General features: G+C 41.3%; 1 protein-coding gene across 1 annotated transcript in view; it reads right to left on the bottom strand.

The window, feature by feature from the left end:
* The window catches only part of LOC112236722 (zinc finger and BTB domain-containing protein 46-like), a 208,698-nt gene that overhangs the window by 20,195 nt on the left and 165,843 nt on the right, over positions 1-22,660 (bottom strand). The window contains exon 4 of the mRNA XM_042308260.1: positions 8,636-8,923. Coding sequence (XP_042164194.1) covers positions 8,636-8,923 — 288 coding nt within the window. The remainder of the gene's footprint in view (positions 1-8,635; positions 8,924-22,660) is intronic.

Below are 22,660 nucleotides of genomic sequence, written 5' to 3'. Positions count from 1 at the left end.
GTCACTAGAGATTCATGGATAGGGGGGCTAAGCCTCTTTTAGGGGGGTCTGGGGATACTCCCCCAGGACTTGTTTTAAAGCCCCCAAAATGTATTTTCGTCATGTATTTTTAGTGTAACAACGGGTGTAAAATCGATCAAAATAAGGCTATTTTTGGTCAAGGTTGGCTTCGTAGTTTGTGTTAGACACTGATCTAATGTCGTTAGTCGTTTTACCAGTTAAACTGGTAAAACGTTCGTCGTTAGCTAGCCTACAGTTGAACTAGTAAAACGTTAGTCGTTAGCTAGCCTACAGTTGAGAAATTGAACTGATAAAACATTAGTCGTTAGCTAGCCTACAGTTGGAAATTGAACTGGTAAAACGTTAGTCGTTAGCTAGCCTACAGTTTGAACTGGTAAAACGTTAGTCGTTAGCTAGCCTACAGTTGAGAAATTGAACTGGTAAAAGGTTAGTCGTTAGCTAGCCTACAGTTGAAGTGGTAAAAGGTTAGTCATTAGCTAGCCTACAATTGAACTGGTAAAACGTTAGTCGTTAGCTAGCATACAGTTGAACTGGTAAAACGTTAGTCGTTAGCTAGCATACAGTTGAACTGGTAAAACGTTAGTCATTAGCTAGCCTACAGTTAAACTGGTAAAACGTTCGTCGTTAGCTAGCCTACAGTTGAACTAGTAAAACGTTAGTCGTTAGCTAGCCTACAGTTGAGAAATTGAACTGATAAAACATTAGTCGTTAGCTAGCCTACAGTTGGAAATTGAACTGGTAAAACGTTAGTCGTTAGCTAGCCTACAGTTTGAACTGGTAAAACGTTAGTCGTTAGCTAGCCTACAGTTGAGAAATTGAACTGGTAAAATGTTAGTCGTTAGCTAGCCTACAGTTGGAAATTGAACTGGTAAAACGTTAGTCGTTAGCTAGCCTTTTCTACACATGACCTACTGATATTTGTTTTGCAATGGCCTACTGAATGAAAGCAATTGAGTATGAAATGATATGTGCCTGATGTTACGTAATCTGTCTCATTTATAGCCTGGCACAGATAGCAAGACTACATTTCAATACAATGTTAACTAGATATCATCTGTCATTTATAGTCTGGCACCATTAACATTGTATTTCATGTAGTTTTGCTATCTGTGCCAGGCTATAAATGAGACAGATGATATCTAGTTAACATTGTATTTAAAAACTTAAGGATAGGGGGCGGTATTTCCCCTTTGGATGAATTGCGTGCCCATAGTGAACTGCATAAAAATCTGTCCTAAATTGCTAATATATGCATATTATTATTATTATTATTGGATAGAAAACACTCTGAAGCTTCTAAAACCGTTTGAATTATGTCTGTGAGTATAACAGAACTCACACGGCAGGCAATCTTCCAAACTAGTTTTGGAATCCTGAAAGTTGGGGCAACTTTGACGTCATCGCCCCCTCCCTTCCCAACAAGTTATGGATCTGGAAACACTTCCTATGTCTTCCACTAGATGTCCTCATTCAGTAGAAAGTCGAATGGAGCATATGCTGTGAACTTTGACCTAATGGGGTGAAAAGTTGTAAGTGTCGCAAAGATTATCATGTGCGTGAAGGCGCACTTGGGAAAGAGTGCTTCCTTTGTTCCAATCAGCCTCAGACGAACATGGATGTCCCGGTTGGAATGATATTCGATCTGTATGATTATAACATCCTGAAGATTGATTCTGCACTCAGTTTGACCAGTTTCGTCGACCTGTAATATGTCATTTGGAAGTTTTGATGCAAAATTATTCTGGACCAGAAGTCATTTTTTGGGCATTTGAGCTGAAAGTGTTAGCAGATGCTACTACATGGACACTACATGGACGCTACTAATTGAACATTATGAAACAAAACGATTTATCGTTGAAGTAGGACTCCTTCCACTACATTCTGATCGAAGACCATCAAAGGTAAGGGAATATTTATGCTGTAATTTTGTATTTCTGTTGACTCCAACATAGTGGAGAAATATTGTTACGTCTGAGCGCCGTCTCAGATTATTGCATGGTAGGCTAATTCTGTAACGTTAAAAAAAATGTGACACAGCGGTTGCATTAAGAACCAGTGTATCTTTCTAATTATATGTAGAACATGTATCTTTAGTCAAAGTTTATGATGAGTATATCTGTTATCTGGCGTAGCTTTCTATAATTTCTCCGGACATTTTGGAGAATTTTCTGAACATGGCGTCAATGTAAACCGAGATTTATGGATATAAAATGCATATTATTGAACAAAACATAAATGTACTGTGTAACATGTCATATGACTGTAATCTGATGAAGATTTTCAAAAGGTTAGTGAATGATTTTTCTTTTAATCCTGCTTTTGTGATTGTATCTTTTGTTCTACAAAATGGCTGCCTATTGTCTGTGTTTTGGTGGTGGTCTAACATATATATGTGCTATGTCTTCGCCGTAAAACATTTAAAAAATCTGACACGCTGGGTAGATGAACAAGTTGTTTATCTTTCATTTGAGGTGTCGGACTTGTTAATGTGTGGAGGTTAAATATTTCTAAGAATATTTTTGCATTCCCTGCGCCACCGTTTCAGCTGAACGGGGCGGGGTGTAGTTCCCGCATGGCAACCTATAGGCACAACAGGTTTTAATGTAGTTTTGCTAACTAGATATCATCTGTCTCATTTGTAGCCTGGCACAGATAGCAAAACTACATTAAATACAATGTTAACTAGATATCATCTGTCCTTTATAGCCTGGCACAGATAACATTGTATTTAATGTCGTTTTGCTAACTAAATATCATAATTCATGTTGAATTTAAAAGACACTGTTAACGTTTCCATTAACTAGCGCCCAACGTCTGCTACACTGTAACTTACAGGCTGCGTCACATAAAAATGTATTGGTTAATAAAATCTTAAGGCTAAGGGGCAGTATTCGGAAGTTCGGAAGACTGACGTGCTCAAAGTAAACTGCCTGTTTACTCAGGCCCAGAAGCTAGGATATGCATATAATTGGTAGTATTGGATAGAGAACACTTTGACGTTTCTAAAACTGTTAAAATAATGTGTATATCAGAACTGATATGGCAGGCACAAACCCGAGGAGAATCCATCCGGATATTTTTGTTTTTGAGGTCACCACCCATTGAAATGCTTGTCTATGGGAAATTCAAAGGAAATCCTCCCAGATTGCAGTTCCTGTGGCTTCCGCTAGATGTCAACAGTCTTTAGAAAGGGTTTAAGGCTTGTTTTTTGAAAAATGAATTAGTAGTTGTAGTTTTTTCAAGGTGGCTATCATTTCGACTGTAGTCTTGTGGCTCACGTGGATGAGGGGGCGCACCTCATTATTTATCTCCGGTATTGAACATACTACATTCTGTCTTAAATTGTATGGTTTATTTACATATTAGGGTACCTGAGGATTGATTAGAAATGTTGTTTGACTTGTTTGGACGAAGTTTATTGGTAACTTTTGGGATTCCTTTGTATGCATGTTGAACTAGTGGAACAGGTGGATTACTGAATCAAACGAGCCAACTAAGTTGACTTCTTTGGGATATAAAGAAGGACTTTATCAAACAAAACAACCATTTGTTGTGTAGCTGGGACCCTTGGGATTGTAAACAGAGGAAGATCTTCAAAGTAAGTGATTTATTGGATCACTATTTCTGACTTTTGTGACACCTCTGTTGGTTTGGAAAATGTTTTTAATGCTTTTGTATGCGGGGCACTGTCCTCAGATAATCGCATGGTATGCTTTCACCGTAAAGCCTTTTTGAAATCTGACAAAGCGGCTGGATTAACAAGAAGTTAAGCTTTAAACTGATGTATGACCCTTGTATTTTCATGAATGTTTAATATTACGATTTCTGTCATTTGAAATTCGCGATCTGCAATTTCACCGGATGTTGAGACGAAAGAGGATGTTGGGACGAAAGAGGACGCATTTGATCAGTTGTGTTGTGACAAGGTAAGGGCGGTATACATAAAATAGCCCTATTTGGTAAAGTCCATATTATGGCAAGAACAGCTCAAATAAGCAAAGAGAAACGACAGTCCATCACTACTTTAAGACATGAAGGCCAGTCAAACCTGTCAGAGCTTTTTCCTGTTGTTGTCGAGATGGGGCACTAGCGTTCCACCTAGCGTTAAGTTAACAAAGTTTTGATTATGACCAAAGTCTATAGTAGTGAATACGCTCTCTCTGTTCTAACTTACCTCAAATTCACATCGTAGCCTATCTGCATGAATCCGTCCTGTCAGAGCCTTTTCCTGTCAGTTTACTGTTAGCTAGCAGTCTCAAGCCACAGCAGTAGCTAACGTTAACCAAAATGTTAGCTACAAGTTGACCTAACTGTCACTAGCACGCGCAGCAGCCTCTGCAGCAGCACCCACCCTTCCCCCCAGGTCCTAGTGAAGCTTAAGATGCGATGGAACGGTTGACGGAAGAAGAAGAAAAAAATCTGAGAAAATATATTGACTGATGTATTGATTTAATGAATAAAGCCCCCCTAAAATAGGCCTAGTGACTTCCCTGGCTAGAGCGAAGGTTGGTCTAGTCAGGAAAAGAAAGGATGAGCAGAGTCACCCACCCTGATCACAACCACATAAACAATATAAAAGAGTGTATCTGACAACTGAAAAAGACATTGTATTGTTGGATCCTTGAATGAACAAATCACTCACACATATAGGTGTATCAAGGGAACACTTCCAAAGAGATCTAGCTGCAATGTAAAACAACTGTTTGTGGGGGCAGTGTTTCGGGGAATGAAATATATACAGTATATATATATATATATTTCATTCCCGAAACACTGCCCCCACAAACATATATACATATACATATATATACATATATATATATATATATATATATATATATGTATATATATATATATATATATATATATATATATATATATATATATATATATATATATATACAGGACATGTATGTATATATATATGTATATATATGTCCTTATTGGGTGCAACTTCTAAGAGTTAAGTATTAGTAATACATTTAAAATCAAAGTAGGTGTAAATACATTCTGATAGTACTTGATAACAAACTCTGTCTAAATATTCCCTGAACATTCCCGGAAAACATCCACCGTTTCCTCCTCCACACATCGAACGATTAGCTAGAAGGGTTTAGAAGGGGTTCCTGGAAGTCAATTGTAGCATTAGAGGGGCCGTGTGTGTGTCTGTGTTTGTCTGTGTGTGTTAATGTATGTACAGTGGTGTAAAGTAACTAAGTAAAAATACTTTGAAATACTACATAAGTCATTTTTTGTTCTATCTGTACTTACCGATTGATATTTTTGACATATTTTACTTTTACTGCACTACATTCCAAAAAAGATATACACTGAACAAACATGCAACAATTTCAAAGATTTCACTGAGTTACAGTTCATATAAGGAAATCAGTCAATTGAAATAAATTCATTAGGCCCTAATCTATGGATTTCACATGATTGGGAATACAGATATGCATCTGTTGGTCATAGATACCTTAAAAACAAGGTAGGGTCGTAGATCAGAAAACCAGTCAGTGTCTGGTGTGACCACCATTAGCATCATGCAGCCCGACACATCTCCTTTGCATAGAGCTGATCAGGCTGTTGATTGTGGAATGTTGTCCCACTCCTCTTCAATGGCTGTGCGAAGTTGCTGGATATTGGCGGGAATTGGAACACGCTGTCGTACACAGCCATCCAGAGAATCCCAAATATGCTCAATGGGTGACATGTCTGGTGAGTATGCAGGCCATGGAAGAACTGGGACATTTTCAGCTTCCAGGAATTGCGTACAGATCTTTGCGACATGGGGCCTTGCATTATCATGTTGAAACATGAAGTGATTACGGCAGATAAATGGCACGACAATGGACCTCAGGATCTCGTCACGGTATTTCTGTGCATTCAAATTACCACCGATAAAATGGAATTGTGTTCATTGTCCGTAGCTTATGCCTGTCCATACCATAACCCCACCACCATTGGGCACTCTGCTCCCCCACACGACGCTATACACGCTGTCTGCCATCTGCATGGTACAGTTGTAACTGGGATTCCTCTGTGAAGAGCACACTTCTCCAGCGTGCCATTGGCCATCGAAGGTGAGCATTTGCCCACTGAAGTCGGTTACGACACCAAACTGCAGTCAACTGCACTCAGCAAGTAATGGTGGCGGAGGGGATGGCTGACGGGCTCCTAACCAACTGTGCTATTTTATATGTTTTTGTTTAACTCATTTTGTACATAATGCTGCTGCTACCGTCTCTTATGACCGAAAAGAGCTTCTGGGCATCAGAACAGCGATTACTCACCTCGAACAGGACAACTATTTTTTATTTAATGAGTCTGACGTGAAGGATATACTGCTTTGTCAAGTCAAGGCCCAAATCCCTGTCATCACCATGAGGAAAAGGGTGAGGAGGGGCCGGGGTGCCTTGTAAGAATTTTCCAATGAGTAGGTAAACCACCACTTCTTTCAGTACTATTGGACAATGTGCAATCATTGGAAAACCAACTGGACGATCTACAATTTAAGACTATCCTACCAACAGGACATTAAAAACTGTAATATCTTATGTTTCACCGAGACGTGTCTGAAAGACGACACAGATAATATAGAGCTGGCTGGCTTCTCCATGCATCGGCAGGACAGAGCAGCTACGTCTGGTAAAACGAGGGGCAGGAGTGTGTGTCTATTTGTCAATAACTGCTGGTACACAATGTCTAATATTAAAGAAGTCTCGAGGTATTGCTCCCCTGAGGTAGAATACCTCATGATAATCTGTAGACCACACTATCTACCGAGAGAGTTAAGTGGTAGGCCTGATCACCAACAATGATGAGACAGCCTATAGGGAGGTCAGAGATCTGTCAAAACTAATTGTAATTGTTTTAACTGCTGATTGCTGCTTTAAGTTACAGTATCTTTACTTTGACTAAGGTATGACAATTGGTACTTCTTCCACTGCTGTGTGTGTGCGTGCTTGTGTTAGTGCGTATGTGTGTGTGTGTGTGTGTGTGTGTAATACTGATGCCACAGGAAGATTAGAGAGAGCTGATAGAAATTGATATTCTGGTATGTTAAGGGTCCACATGACTGGGATTGAGGATTCTTTGCTTGTGGAACTATTTAGAACTATTATTTCCCTTACATTAAATGGTGTGTGTGTGTGTGTGATAGAGGCCTCTTCCTTCCATAAGAGCCTGTCAGATAAGTGGCAGTTTGTGACAAGACCTGTCTCTCCACTTAAAGCAAACCAACAGAGACATCTTTCTCTGGCACACTAAACAGTGTGTGTGTGTGGGGGAGGGGGGGGTCCATTCAATCAAAGCGTTAAAGCGCCAACCTCCAGTACTATTGTAGTGAAGCAAAAAGGGCATGACGAGTTTTAGAGTTGGACTCCTTTCTCCGTCTCCCCCAAAACAAAGACAGAAACAACTCAGCACAAAGGAGACAATCACCAGCCAAGGAAGGCAAAGAGAAATTAAACACACACTTGTGCACGCACACACACACACACACACACACACAAATATGCACTGGGAGATACTGTATATTCCAATGGTCCAAAATAACTTCACGGAGAGGCGCAGTGAGTGGGAAATGTAAGTTGATGATTTAAGCTTTTATCATACCAATTACTAGCATCATCGTATATTTAGAACAAGATGGAGGGTAGGGGAAGGTCATCCTCAAAGCCTCATACACACACACCTGCACGGACCCATCCACATCACTCACTCACTCACTCACTCACTCACTCACTCACTCACTCACTCACTCACTCACTCACTCACTCACTCACTCACTCACTCACTCACTCACTCACAAATGCACACAGATGAACATGGCTAAACCCTGTTGTACGAAACCACACACTCCAGCAAACATTTCCTCACCCGGGAGCCATCCAAGCACAATGTTCTTTCACTGAGTCACAACTGAGTAATCCTCACCCGGGAGCCATCCAAGCACAATGTTCTTTCACTGAGTCACAACTGAGTAATCCTCACCCAGGAGCCATCCAAGCACAATGTTCTTTCACTGAGTCACAACTGAGTAATCCTCACCCAGGAGCCATCCAAGCACAATGTTCTTTCACTGAGTCACAACTGAGTAATCCTCACCCAGGAGCCATCCAAGCACAATGTTCTTTCACTGAGTCACAACTGAGTAATCCTCACCCGGAGCCATCCAAGCACAATGTTCTTTCACTGAGTCACAACTGAGTAATCCTCACCCGGGAGCCATCCAAGCACAATGTTCTTTCACTGAGTCACAACTGAGTAATCCTCCACCCAGGTTCTTTCACTGAGCCATCCCAGCACAATGTTCTTTCACTGAGTCACAACTGAGTAATCCTCACCCGGGAGCCATCCCAGCACAATGTTCTTTCACTGAGTCACAACTGAGTAATCCTCACCCGGGAGCCATCCCAGCACAATGTTCTTTCACTGAGTCACAACTGTCCTCTCTTGCACCATCACACAGACCTGTTACATACTGAACACGCGCACACACGCACATATACATACACACCAAAGCCAACAAGAGAATGGTGATTCTATTTCAGTGGTAATGTGTGACACTCAAACAGTAGCTACAGTGTCATGTACTATAACAGTAACTTACGTGAGAGGGAGTGCCCTCCTTTGGGCAGGTATTCAAACAAGAGAGGGTTATCGTCTCCCAGCATCTCAGCCCGTAGCGACAACAGGCTGTTTTTGCTCATCAACGCTGCCCTCAGATTGGCTACCAATGGGGTAGTCCTGCCCCCGGTCCCACCTCCGGCCTCATCTGATTCGCCGCTGGCACCCAGGAAGTTGGCCTCGCTCGCTGCCAGAGACTCTTCCTGTTTGAGGAAAAAGTCGAGACGTTCTCCGCGACTGTCTGAGCTGTTGGGCTCCGTCACATCTGCACCTGGAGACAGACAGAGAGGAATCATTAATTGGTTGAATGAGTTTGATTGATATTAGTCATGAGGAAATGCACCAAATTACTCTTCACACATGACAATGTAAACAATGTAAGATACCAAACCCTTGACACGATTTCAAAAATAAATCACAAAAGTAGTTACCCATAGACCTTACAGTTACTGATGATCATTATTCCTTTCTTTATAAACTTCACATGTGTAAATGACAAATGGGACAGATGGGCTGCCTGGCTGTTGACAACATACATTTGGTCTTGACTGTTTTTCATCATCCATGAAAAACTTCTCCTTTTAACTCTACCAATTACAACAAGGACACTGTTGACATAGCACACAACACAAATAAATCAGAGAGAGAGAGAGAGAGAGACATTTGTAATGTCTTTATTGTTTCGAAACTTCTGTATGTGTAATGTTTACTGTTCATTTGAATTGTTTATTTCACTTTTGTATATTATCTACATCACTTGCTTTGTCAATGTTAACACATGTTTCCCATGCCAATAAAGCCCCTTGAATTGAATTGAGATAGAGAGAGAGAGAGAGAGACCAAAGGAGAGAGATGGAGCACACAAGAGAGAGAGAGATACAGAGAGAGAGAGAGAGAGAGAGAGAGAGAGACCAAAGGAGAGAGATGGAGCACATGAGAGATAGAGAGAGACAGAGAGAGAGAGAGAGAGAGAGAGAGAGACCAAAGGAGAGAGATGGAGCACATGAGAGATAGAGAGAGACAGAGAGACAGAGAGACAGAGAGACAGAGAGAGAGAGAGACCAAAGGAGAGAGATGGAGCACACAAGAGAGAGAGAGAGACAGAGAGACAGAGAGAGAAAGAGAGAGACCAAAGGAGACAGATGGAGCACACGAGAGATAGAGAGAGACAGAGAGAGAGAGAGAGAGAGAGATGGAGCACACAAGAGTGAGATACTGCGAGATACAGAGACAGGGAGATGGAGGGCAAGAGAAACAAGAGAAAGAGAGAGAGATACAGAGACTAAAGGCTTGTTTAGACTGCAGTGGCAGCCCAGTGACAGAGTAACGTAGAGTGTGTTGTGAACAGCTGTCAGCAGCAGACACACGCCTCTCCTCTGTAGATCTATATGTCTGTCACACACAGCTACTGACAGCACTGCTGGCACACACACACACACACACACACACACACACACACACACACACACACACACACACACACACACACACACACACACACACACACACACACACACACACACACACACATACGCACACACGCACAGCAACTGAGAAAGATAACAATTGAGAGAGAGAGAGAGAGAGAGAAGACAAGAGTAAGGGAGTAGGCAAAGAGAGAGAAAGAAAGAGAGGAAGTCAGAGCGAGAGAGCAAAATGATTTCTCAAGCAGGAGTTTTGACTGTCTGGGAGTGGTCTGAGAGACAGGCCTAATTGGAGGATCTTAATGGGAGGAACATGAAAACTAGCTGTTATTGGCTGACAGGAGGGCAAACTCTCTATGTTTTTGGTCTATTAACAAACAAAAAACACCCAGCCAAACAATCTTACATTTCAGGTGGTCTTTTCTAAGGTGGTCTTACACTAAAAGTGAATTATCATCATTTTCACAATTTCACAGTATTATTCAAACCTCATAGTGTGTAAATATATATTAAAAACAAAAAAATGAATTTTAAGTGAGAAGATTGGTCTGAAGCTCTACCAAGTTTTTCTATCACACAGCTTTGACCTACTACAGTAGCTACTACTACCTACTACTGTAGGTTGCTTAGGATTCAAACCTTCTGTACTTTGCTCCGTTCATCTTCCCCTCGATCCTAACTAGTCTCCCAGTCCCTGATGCAGAAAAACATTCCCACAGCGTGATGCTGCCACCACCATGCTTCACCGTAGGGATGGTATTAGGTTTCCTCCAGATGTGACACTTGGCATTCAGGCCAAAGAGTTCAATTGTGGTTTCATCAGAACAGAGAATCTTGTTTCTCATGGTCTGAGAGTCTTTAGGTGCCTTTTGGCAAACTCCAAGTGTGCTGTCAAGTGGCTTTTACTGAGGAGTGGCTTCCATCTGGCCAAAAAGGCCTGATTGGTGGAGTGCTGCAAAGATGGTTGTCCTTCTGGAACGTTCTCCCATCTCCACAGAGGAAATCTGGACCTCTGTCAGTGACCATCAGGTTCTTGGTCACCTCCCTGACCAAGGCTCTTCTCCCCCGATTGCTCAGTTTGTCTGGGCGGTCAGCTCTAGGAAGAGTCTTGGTGGTTCCAAACTTCCTCCTTTTAAGAATGATGGAGGCCACTGTGTTCGTGGGAACCTTCAATGCTGCAGAAATGTTTTGGAAAAAAAGGGAAAGGGTCTGAATACTTTCCGAATGCTCTGACATGTCCTTAAAAACTGCTGAAAACAAATTACCCAGAAAATGTTTGTTGTGTTTCGATGTGGAGTATATTCAAAACTTTATAGTCTGTTGTTTTATTGGTTTCTACTTTCCCCAAAAAAACATTTAGGAGCCTCACGGTTTAGGTGTCAGAAACTTGAGCTCTAAATGCATCAGGGCATTGCATATACTGTAGGCATAGCCTAGGTGTCCACTGTATGACAATTATATTAAAAAGTAAATATTAGGAGGGCCAAGCTGTTGCCTTAGAGAGACGAGAGAAAGGTATGCCGGCACCATGTTCCCGATATTGATATAGATTTCTCTATACTTGTCAGATAGGCGACTTGTGCTATAAAGATACAGGCATACAGAAGTCATTCATTTTTTTATCCAAATATTATTTGTAAAGATAACGATTATATTGTTAGATTAAAGGTAGGCCTAAAACATTCTTCCTCACCTCAAGTTCAACTGTCAGGGCACTGGCTTCACAGGCCTGCAGTAGCTAAGCCTAATGATAGCTATACCACACCAAACCTTCACAAAAGTTGCTTACAGTGCGTTCAGAAATAATTCACACCCCCCTTGACATTTTTTTGTGTGTGTTACATCCTGAATTCAAATGTATTACATTTAGATTTTTTTTGTCACTGCCCTACACACAATACCCCATAATGTCAAAGTGGAATTATGTTTTTGGACATTTCTGTGCAAGAATAGTGTTTAACATGATTTTTGAATATCTACACCATCTCTGTACCCCACACATGTAATTATCTGTAAGGTCCCTCAGTCGAGCAGTGAGTTTCAGAACGCAGATTCAATGACAAAACCAGGAAGGAAGGGCCCCTATTGGTAGATGGGTAAAAAAAAGCAGACATTAAATATCCCTTTGAGCATGGTGAAGTTATTCCTTACACTTTGGATGGTGTATTAATAAATCTTTTTAAGGATAGGGGGCAGTATTTCCCCTTTGGATGAATTGCGTGCCCATAGTGAACTGCATAAAAATCTGTCCTAAATTGCTAATATATGCATGTTATTATTATTATTGGATAGAAAACACTCTGAAGCTTCTAAAACCGTTTGGATTATGTCTGTGAGTATAACAGAACTCACAGGGCAGGCAATCTTCCAAACTAGTTTTGGAATCCTGAAAGTTGGGGCAACTTTGACGTCATCGCCCCCTCCCTTCCCAACAAGTTATGGATCTGGAAACACTTCCTATGTCTTCCACTAGATGTCCTCATTCAGTAGAAAGTGTAAAAGAGCATTTACTGTGAACTTTGACCTAATGGGAAGTAAATTGCTACAGTGTCGCAAAAGATTCATGTGCTTGAAAGCGCGTATGCGTTTGGAGTGCTTCGTCTGTTCCAATCAGCCCGAGATGAACTAGGATTGCCCGGTTGGAATGCCATTCGTTTTGTACGTTTATAACATCCTGAAGATTGATTCTGCACTTAGTTTGTCCAGTTTCGTCGACCTGTAATATGTAATTTGGAAGTTTTGATGCAAAATTATCCTGGACCAGAAGTCATTTTTTTGGGCATTTGAGCTGAAAGTGGTAGCAGATGCTGCTACATGGACACTAGAATTGAACATTATGAAACAAAACGATTTTTGGTAGAAGTAGGACTCCTTGCACTACATTCTGATCGAAGACCATCAAAGGTAAGGGAATATTTATGTTGTAATTTTGTATTTCTGTTGACTCCAACATAGCGGAGAAATATTGATTGTCTCAGATTATTGCAATGTTAGGCTTTTTCCGTAACGTAAAAAAAAATCTGACACAGCGGTTGCATTAAGAACCAGTGTATCTTTAATTATATGTAGAACATGTATCTTTAGTCAAAGTTTATGATGAGTATTTCTGTTATCTGGCGTAGCTTTCTATAATTCCTCCGGACATTTTGGAGAATTTTCTGAACATGGCGTCAATGTAAACCGAGATTTATGGATATAAAATGCATATTATCGAACAAAACATAAATGTACTGTGTAACATGTCATATGACTGTCATCTGATGAAGATTTTCAAAAGGTTAGTGAATGATTTTTCTTTTAATCCTGCTTTTGTGATTGTATCTTTTGTTCTACAAAATGGCTGCCTATTGTCTGTGTTTTGGTGGTGGTCTAACATAAATATGTGCTATGTTTTCGCCGCAAAACATTAAAAAAAATCTGACACGCTGGGTAGATGAACAAGGTGTTTATCTTTCATTTGAGGTGTTGGACTTGTTAATGTGTGGAGGTTAAATATTTCTAAGAATATTTTTGCATTCCCTGCGCCACCGTTTCAGCTGAACGGGGGGTGTAGTTCCTGTAGGGGAACCCATAGGCTTAACATACACCCAGTCACTACAAAGATACAGTCGTCCTTCTAACTCAGTTGCCGGAGAGGAAGGAAACCGCTCAGGGATTTCACCATGAGGCCAATTGTGACTTTAAAACAGTTACAGAATGATAGGGTAAACTGAGAATGGATCAACAACATTGTAGTTACTCCACAATACTGACCTTATTGAGAGAGTGAAAACACATCCTGACTGCAACAAGGCACTAAACTAATACTGCAAACATTGTGGCAAAGCAATACCTTTTATGTCCTGAATATAAAGTGTTGTGTTATATTTGGGCAAATCCAATACATTACTGAGTCTCCATATTTTCAAGCATTGTCATGGCTGCGTCATGTTACTCACAGCTGTAATCATTGCCAAAGGTGATTCTAACATGTATTGACTCAGGGGTGTGAATACTTATGTAAATGAGATATCTGTATTTCATTTGCAATACATTTGCAAGAATTTCTAAAAACATGTTTTCACTTTGTAATTACGGGGTACTGTGAGTAGATGGGTGAGAAAAAACATATTTAATCCATGTTGAATTCAGGCTGTACCACAACCAAATGTGGAATAAGTCTAGGGGTATTAATACTATGAATGCTTTGTGAAGGCACTGTAATTAGGGTAATATCAAAAGTAAGTCAAGTAATTGTTTATAGGAAAAATAGGAACAGATTATTATATCACGGCATTAAATTTAGTTTAGCATATTTCCCTCTTTGGTTTTTCCTTTTCCTACCAGTAATGCCATTATATTGTGGCAAACAGCTGGAACTTAATTTGGCCAAAAAAATGGCTCAACAGAATGACATAAAAATAATAAAAATTGAACAGGCTTAGGCCTATTGCAGCTATTACCAACAAAGCCTAGCTAACTAATGATTGCTAGCTTAACTAGCTTCTCCTGGTTTGATACAGTCCATGACAGGTACTACATAATCATATTTGATGATAAATAACCTAGCTATGGCATCTATTAGTCTACTATGGCATCTATTAGTCTACTATAGCACGATTGGTTGGTTTGTCTTTCTCCCTCTCCCCTCCTGCTCCCCTTGTGAGTCTCTCACAATATGGCCCCTCCCCCACCTGCTAGAGCGGCACCTCTCTCCCTCCTCTCACACTTTATCATCTCCGGTTAATAAAGTAGCCTAAAAAATTACTTTTCTGCTGCTTCCCTCACTTGGATCGGACCAGGTCTGGATCCTACCAGGTCTATACAGAACGGTTCTACTAGAGCGGCACCTCCCTCCCTCCCTCCTCTCACCTTTATCAGCTCCGGTTAATAAAGTAGCCTAAAAAATGACTTTTCTGCTGCTTCCCTCACTTGGACCGGACAAGGTCTGGATCCTACCAGGTCTATACAGAACGGCTCTAGTTGCCCTCGGACGGGTGGGATTTTGTAACTTTCCGGACACGTGAAGATCTCCAGCTGGAACCAGACATAAAGCTATGCATTTTATTGAGTTGCAATTGGCTGACACAAATACCAAGCTCATGCAGTTCTCATCCCACAAGTACATTAACAGAGGACAGGTCCAATTGGGTTCAGTCTGTAAATTCATTTTAATTGCACATACCCAAGACCTCTGGCAATGATATCAGACCCGACACAGATCCGAGACAAAAGTCAGAATTTAGGTCCCGAACCCCGGCATTTCGGGTATGTTGTACCTTTGAAGACCTCTAACATAGGCCTATATACTGAATTTATTAGGTACACCCATCTATATTTTTGATTTGATTTAACTAGGCAAGTAGGTTAAGATCAAATTCTTATTTACAATGACGGCCTACCCCGGTCAAACCCGGATGACGCTGAGCCAATTGTGCGCTGCCCTATGGGACTCCCAATCAAAGCCAGATGTGATGCAACCTGGAATCAAACCGGGAACTGTAATGACGCCCCTTGCACTGAGATGCAGTGCCTTAGACCACTGCACCATTCGGGAGCCCGTGCGTCAGACCCCCCTTTGCCTCCAGAAAAACCTGAATTCTACAAGGTGTTCAATACGTTCCACAGGGATGTTGATCCATGCTGACACGATGGCATCACGCAGTTGCTGCAGATGGGATGGCGGGACATTCATGCTGCAAACAGTCCGTTGATGCTCTATTGTGTTTGGTCAGCAACAAGTTCAGATACACTGTGGTGCTCAGTGGTGTTAAGGGACGTGTGCCAGGAAAGCATTCCCCACACCAGGACACCACCGCCACCAGCCTGTACCATTGACACCAGGCAGGATGGGGCCATGGAGTCGTGCTGCTTACGGCAAATCCTGACTCTGCCATCAGTATGACATAACAGGAACCGGGATTCGTTGGACCAGGCCATGTTTTTCCACTCCTCAATTGTCCAGTGTTGGGGACCGCGTGCCCACCGGAGCCACTTCTTCTTGATTTTAGCTGATAGGAGTGGAACCCGGTGTGGTCGTCTGCTGCAACAGCCCATCCGTGACAAGGATCGACGAGTTATGCATTCTGAGATGCCGTCCTGCACACCACTGTTGTTCTGCACCGTTTTCTGTCTGTTTGTGGCCCACCTGTTAGCTTGCCCGATTTTGCCATTCTCCTTCGACCTCTCTCATCAACTAGCTGTTTTCACCCACAGGACTGCCACTGACTGGATGTTTTTTGTTTGTCGCACTATTCTCGGAAAACCCAAGACACAATCATGCGTGAAAAGCCCAGGAGGGTGGCCATTTTTGAGATCATACCACACTCAGTCACTTTGGTCACTCGTTTTGCTAGTTCTAACATTCAATCGAACAGTAACTGAATGCCTTAATGCCTGTCTGCCTGCTTTAAATAGCACGCCATGGCCACGTGACTCACTGTCTGTAGGAGTGATCCATTTTCGTGGCCACTGACTGTATATTTTAATCATATTGAAATCAATTTCATGTTCAATCAAATTAGTTCTATTTTGCTAATTGTAGGCTACTGTCTGTTATTTTTGCCTCATCATGTGTAGACCTAACAACATGTGCGCAATGATGATTTAATTCATTGCCTAAGCATCTCTTTAGGAGCTGATCCGTCATCAGTATCTAATGTTAAAGTAAGATTTGAATGGAGAACCCTGATCCGAGAACAGCCCTGCCTTTCTTTCCATCCTATCAGTATCAACACATGCTCTAACAATGCACTTATTGAGTGCAAGTTCTCCCTACATGGTGTTTTGGGAAACGCATGTGAGTTCTTCGGCTGTTACAGACACGATGTAACGTTAAAATTCCAACAATCCTGCCTTTAAACAGGGCAGGGGGGTGAACATCAACAGCTGCTTTACATTACGCACATAACCGTTCCTGGAAGTGACTCTCAAAGTACTGGATAAGTTGGCTGAGTGAACATTTGGAAAGAAATCTGAACAAAAATACGGGGGAGTTCCCCCAGTTCTTTCACTTGTTGATTGCTACTTCCCACTAAGAGGACCTGCTGATGTCTTTTGGACAACCTTTTTATGTCCTGTCCAGACGTCTTAGTTTGGTCCGGATCAGCCATGATTTCAACATCCACGGATGGCAGTCCCTAAAAACACGCATTTTCGCTAACCCTAACCCTTTTCCTAACCTTAAACTAATTCTCCTGAACTGCTATGTAAATTCTCCTAACCTGCTGCGTAAGTTCATTTAACCTCCTATGAAAAAGTTATAGCTGTATGGAAGCGGCAAGTTTTTATGGAATCTCGTCCACAGATAAGTTCTGGTCCGGTCTGGACCAAATCTGAACCAATAATAGACGTCTACGTTTGGTTTGGATTTGATCCGGTCCAGACTGTCATTGATTTGGCCCGAACATAGACGTCTTTGTTTGGTTTAAATCTGGTTCGGTCATGTTTGGACAGTACAGTACACTACAGTAGAGTAGTGGTTCTCAAACCTCTCCATGGGGACCCAGGCTGTTCCATGTAATTGATTTATTCCCGTGCTAGCACACCTGATTAAACTTGTCAACTAATCCTCAAGCTCTTGAATCTCACCTAGCAATCTTAAGATGAATGCAATAACTGTTCCGGATAAGAGTGTCTGCTAAATGAAAACAATGAATAGCTAGTTCAGAGCTACAACAAAATTGCTAAATGTCTGGGGGTTCCCAAGGAGATCTTTGAGAACCACTGCAGTAGAGCACAGCAGAGTACAAAACATAAAAAATAAGTAGAGAAAGTATTTTCAACATTCATTCAGAACCGAAAATAAACCGGATTTTAAAGTCCAGAAAAAAACATTTTCAACATCAGGAAAATACATATATTTTACGTCAGAAAATAAATATTTTAAACGTCCATATTTTCACCTTTAATTCAGAACCTAAAATTAACATAACTTCAACATCTGGAAAATACAGTGGGGCAAAAAATTATTTAGTCAGCCACCAATTGTGCAAGTTCTCCCACTTAAAATGATGAGAGAGGCCTGTAATTTTCATCATAGGTACACTTCAAACATGACAGACAAAATGAGAAAAAAAATCCAGAAAATCACATTGTAGGATTTTTAATGAATTTATTTGCAAATTATGGTGGGAAATAAGTATTTGGTCACCTACAAACAAGCAAGATTTCTGGCTCTCACAGACCTGTAACTTCTTCTTTAAGAGGCTCCTCTGTCCTCCACTCGTTACCTGTATTAATGGCACCTGTTTGAACTTGTTATCAGTATAAAAGACACCTGTCCACAACCTCAAACAGTCACACTCCAAACTCCACTATGGCCAAGACCAAAGAGCTGTCAAAGGACACCAGAAACAAAATTGTAGACCTGCACCAGGCTGGGAAGACTGAATCTGCAATAGGTAAGCAGCTTGGTTTGAAGAAATCAACTGTGGGAGCAATTATTAGAAAATGGAAGACATACAAGACCACTGATAATCTCCCTCGATCTGGGGCTCCACGCAAGATCTCACCCTGTGGGGTCAAAATGATCACAAGAACGGTGAGCAAAAATCCCAGAACCACACGGGGGGACCTAGTGAATGACCTGCAGAGAGCTGGGACCAAAGTAACAAAGCCTACCATCAGTAACACACTACGCCGCCAGGGACTCAAATCCTGCAGTGCCAGACGTGTCCCCCTGCTTAAGCCAGTACATGTCCAGGCCCGTCTGAAGTTTGCTAGAGAGCATTTGGATGATCAGAAGAAGATTGGAGGAATGTCATATGGTCAGATGAAACCAAAATATAACTTCTTGGTAAAAACTCAACTCGTCGTGTTTGGAGGACAAAGAATGCTGAGTTGCATCCAAAGAACACCATACCTACTGTGAAGCATGGGGGTGGAAACATCATGCTTTGGGGCTGTTTTTCTGCAAAGGGACCAGGACGACTGATTCGTGTAAAGGAAAGAATGAATGGGGCCATGTATCAAGAGATTTTGAGTGAAAACCTCCTTCCATCAGCAAGGGCATTGAAGATGAGACGTGGCTGGGTCTTTCAGCATGACAAATATCCCAAACACACCGCCCGGGCAATGAAGGAGTGTCTTCGTAAGAAACATTTCAAGGTCCTGGGGTGGCCTAGCCAGTCTCCAGATCTCAACCCCATAGAAAATTTGGAGGAAGTTGAAAGTCTGTGTTGCCTAGCAACAGCCCCAAAACATCACTGCTCTAGAGGAGATCTGCATGGAGGAATGGGCCAAAATACCAGCAACAGTGTGTGAAAGCCTTGTGAAGACTTACAGAAAACATTTGACTTCTGTCATTGCCAACAAAGGGTATATAACAAAGTATTGAGAAACTTTTGTTATTGACCAAATACATATTTTCCACCATAATTTGCAAATAAATTCATTACAAATCCTACAATGTGATTTTCTGGATTTCTCTAATTCTGTCTGTCATAGTTGAAGTGTACCTATGATGAAAAATGCAGGCCTCTCATCTTTTTAAGTGGGAGAACTTGCACAATTGGTGGCTGACTAAATACTTTTTTTCCCCACTGTAGGTATTTTAAAAGTAATTTTGCTTACTGGGTTCAGATTTTGGGGAATGCTGAAAAATGAGTCAGCGCAAATGTTTATGAAAATGGTATGAATTCAATTGCATTGACAGAGGAGGGAGTTGTAATTATTATGCTGAATTAATGCATCATAAGGTACAGTGCCTTGCAAAAGTATTCATCCCCCTTGGTGTTTTTCCTATTTTGTTGCATTACAACCTGTAATTTAAATAGGTTTTTATTTGGATTTCATGTAAAGAACATACACAACATAGTCCATATTGGTGAAGTGAAATTTAAAAAAATACTTGTTTCAAAAAAACTAAATAATATTAAAAACGGAAAAGTGGTGCGTGCATATGTATTCACCCCCTTTGCTACGAAGCCCCTAAATAAGATCTGGTGCAACCAATTACCTTCAGAAGTCACATAATTAGTTAAATGAAGTCCACCTGTGTACAATCTAAGTGTCACATGATCTGTCACATGACCCCAGTATATATACACCTGGTCTGAAAGGCCCCAGAGTCTGCAACACCACTAAGCAAAGGGCACCACCAAGCAAGCGGCACCATGAAGACCAAGGAGCTCTCCAAACAGGTCAGGGTCAAAGTTGTGGAGAACTACAGATCAGTTTTGGGTTATAAAATTATATCAGAAACTTTGAACATCCCATGGAGCACCATTAAATCCATTATTAAAAAATGGAAAGAGTACGATAACACAACAAACCTGCCAAGAGAGGACCGCCCACCAAAACTCACTGACCAGGCAAGGAGGGCATTAATCAGACAGGCAACAAAGAGACCAAAGATAACCCTGAAGGATCTGCAAAGCGCCACAGCAGAGATTGGAGTATCTGTCCACAGGACAACTTTTAGCCGTACACTCCACAGAGTTGGGCTTTACGGAAGAGTGGCCAGAAAAAAACCCATGGCTTAAAGAAAAAATAAGCAAACACATTTGGTGTTCGCCAAAAGGCATGTGGTAGACTACCCAACCATATGGAAGGAGGTACTCTGGTCAGAAGACTAAAATTGAGCTTTTTGGCCATCAAGGAAAACGCTATGTCTGGCACAAACCCAACATGTTTTTCACTGGCAGGAACTGAGAAACTGGTCAGAATTGAATGATGGAATGATGGATGGAGCTAAATACAGGGAAATTCTTGAGGGAAACCTGTTTCAGTCTTCCACAGATTAGATTTGAGTCTGTGACGGAGGTTCACCTTCCAGCAGAACAATGACCCTAAGCATAATGCTAAAGCAACAATCGAGGGGAAACATTTAAATGTCTTGGAATGGCCTAGTCAAAGCCCAGACCTCAATCCAATTGAGAATATGTGGTATGACTTAAAGATTGCTGTACACCAGCGGAACCCATCCATCTTGAAGGAGCTGGAGCAGTTTTGCCATGAAGAATGGACAAAAATCCCAGTGTCTAGATGTGCCAAGCTTATAGAGATTCCCCAAGAGACTTGCAGCTGTGATTGCAACAAAAGGTGGCTCTACAAAGTATTGACTTTGGGGGGGTGAATAGTTATGCATGATCAAGTTTTCTGGGGGGTTTGTCTTATTTTTTTGTTTGTCTCACAAAAACATATATTTTTTACATTTTCAAAGTGGAAGGCATGTTGTGTAAATGAAATGATACAAACGCCCCCAAAAAATCCATTTTAATTCCAGGTTGTAAGGCAAATAATAGGAAAAATGCCAAGGTGGGTGAAGAATTTCGCAAGCCACTGTAAGGGCTGGAATTTGTTTTGGATGCAGGAACAGTAGTGTGTCTGTCTTGTGTGTTGATATAGCTAAGTAGCTAGCTAGCATGTGTACACTTACTGCAATACACAGCCAATGCGCTACTTGCATGTGCAATGGCATGGTTTAGATTCAACATAGCTAACTGTTTCTTTGCAAGACAATTAGTTTTATCAGCTACAGTTGTGTGAGGCTGGTCTTGGTTGAGGAAATGTAAGCTAGCTAGCAGCTGTTTGTGCTGACACACATCTGGCTACAGATGTAGCTATAGAGACAGTTTGACTGTATCATGCCATAGTTGCTAGATGAGCAATGCCCATTGCATGTATTATAAGTTAGACGTGTGACAGTTTCCCTAAGGTTTCCAAAGTTTGGTGTTGACTAGGAACTGTACTTTGCTAGCTCGCTATCCTTTATGGAAGAATGTAGCTAACTAGATATATGAACATTGAGTTGTGGTTCATGACCTGTACAGATATGTTACAGTCTCATTGGCTTGTAGCTACTGGCTAGTTGGCTAGCTAACTGGCTATAACTCGCAACCTTATTTGTTTGTGCTCTGATTAAGTTTACAAAGATGACTTCAGCCATATGAAAAGAATAGTTAGCAAAGCTTCCTTTGATTGTAGCTTGCTTCTCATCCGACTGGTGTTAGCTAGCTAAATACAGCTGCTAGCCTGCTACTAGCTAGTTGTTGCTCAGCAACCGAGGTGCTGGTCACGGTTTTAGAATGTTGTGATTCGGCTGAAAAGATGTTAGAGTTGTCAGAAAAGCTACAAAAAGGTAGCACATTATTGTTTCTTAATGGACAGAAATGAGCATGTGAGAGGGATAAATTATAAATGTAATAAAACTGTTGAATTTATACATTTTGTTAATCTGCAATTTTTTATTTCCAATGGTCACTTTATGGACGCTATAGTTTCGTTTAATTGGATGTCTAGAATTTGAGATTGGTGGGTCCAGAAAAACTCTGAAAACTCAATTGCTAATGACCCGATTAAAAATGTATCCTGTATGTGGTTCTCGGTAACGACTGGACGGCTCATGATGAGAGGTGTGATGTGTAGCTGCAATCATGTTTATTCGCAAATTTTCATCGACGTTGGTGTTATATTGGCTTAGATATGGGCTTCCGAGTGGCGCAGGGGTCTAAGGCACTCCATCTCAGTGCAAGAGGCGTCACTACAGTCCCTGAATCCAGGCTGTATCACATCTGGCCGTGATTGGGAGACTCATAGGGCGACACAATTGGCCCAGCGTCGTCCGGGTTTGGCCGGGGTAGGCTGTCATTGTAAACAAGAAT

The sequence above is a fragment of the Oncorhynchus tshawytscha genome, linkage group LG28, assembly GCF_018296145.1.
Source record: "Oncorhynchus tshawytscha isolate Ot180627B linkage group LG28, Otsh_v2.0, whole genome shotgun sequence".
Taxonomy (NCBI): Eukaryota; Metazoa; Chordata; class Actinopteri; order Salmoniformes; family Salmonidae; genus Oncorhynchus; species Oncorhynchus tshawytscha.
Note: the sequence above shows the minus strand (reverse complement) of the source record. Positions and strands in the feature narration are given on the sequence as shown.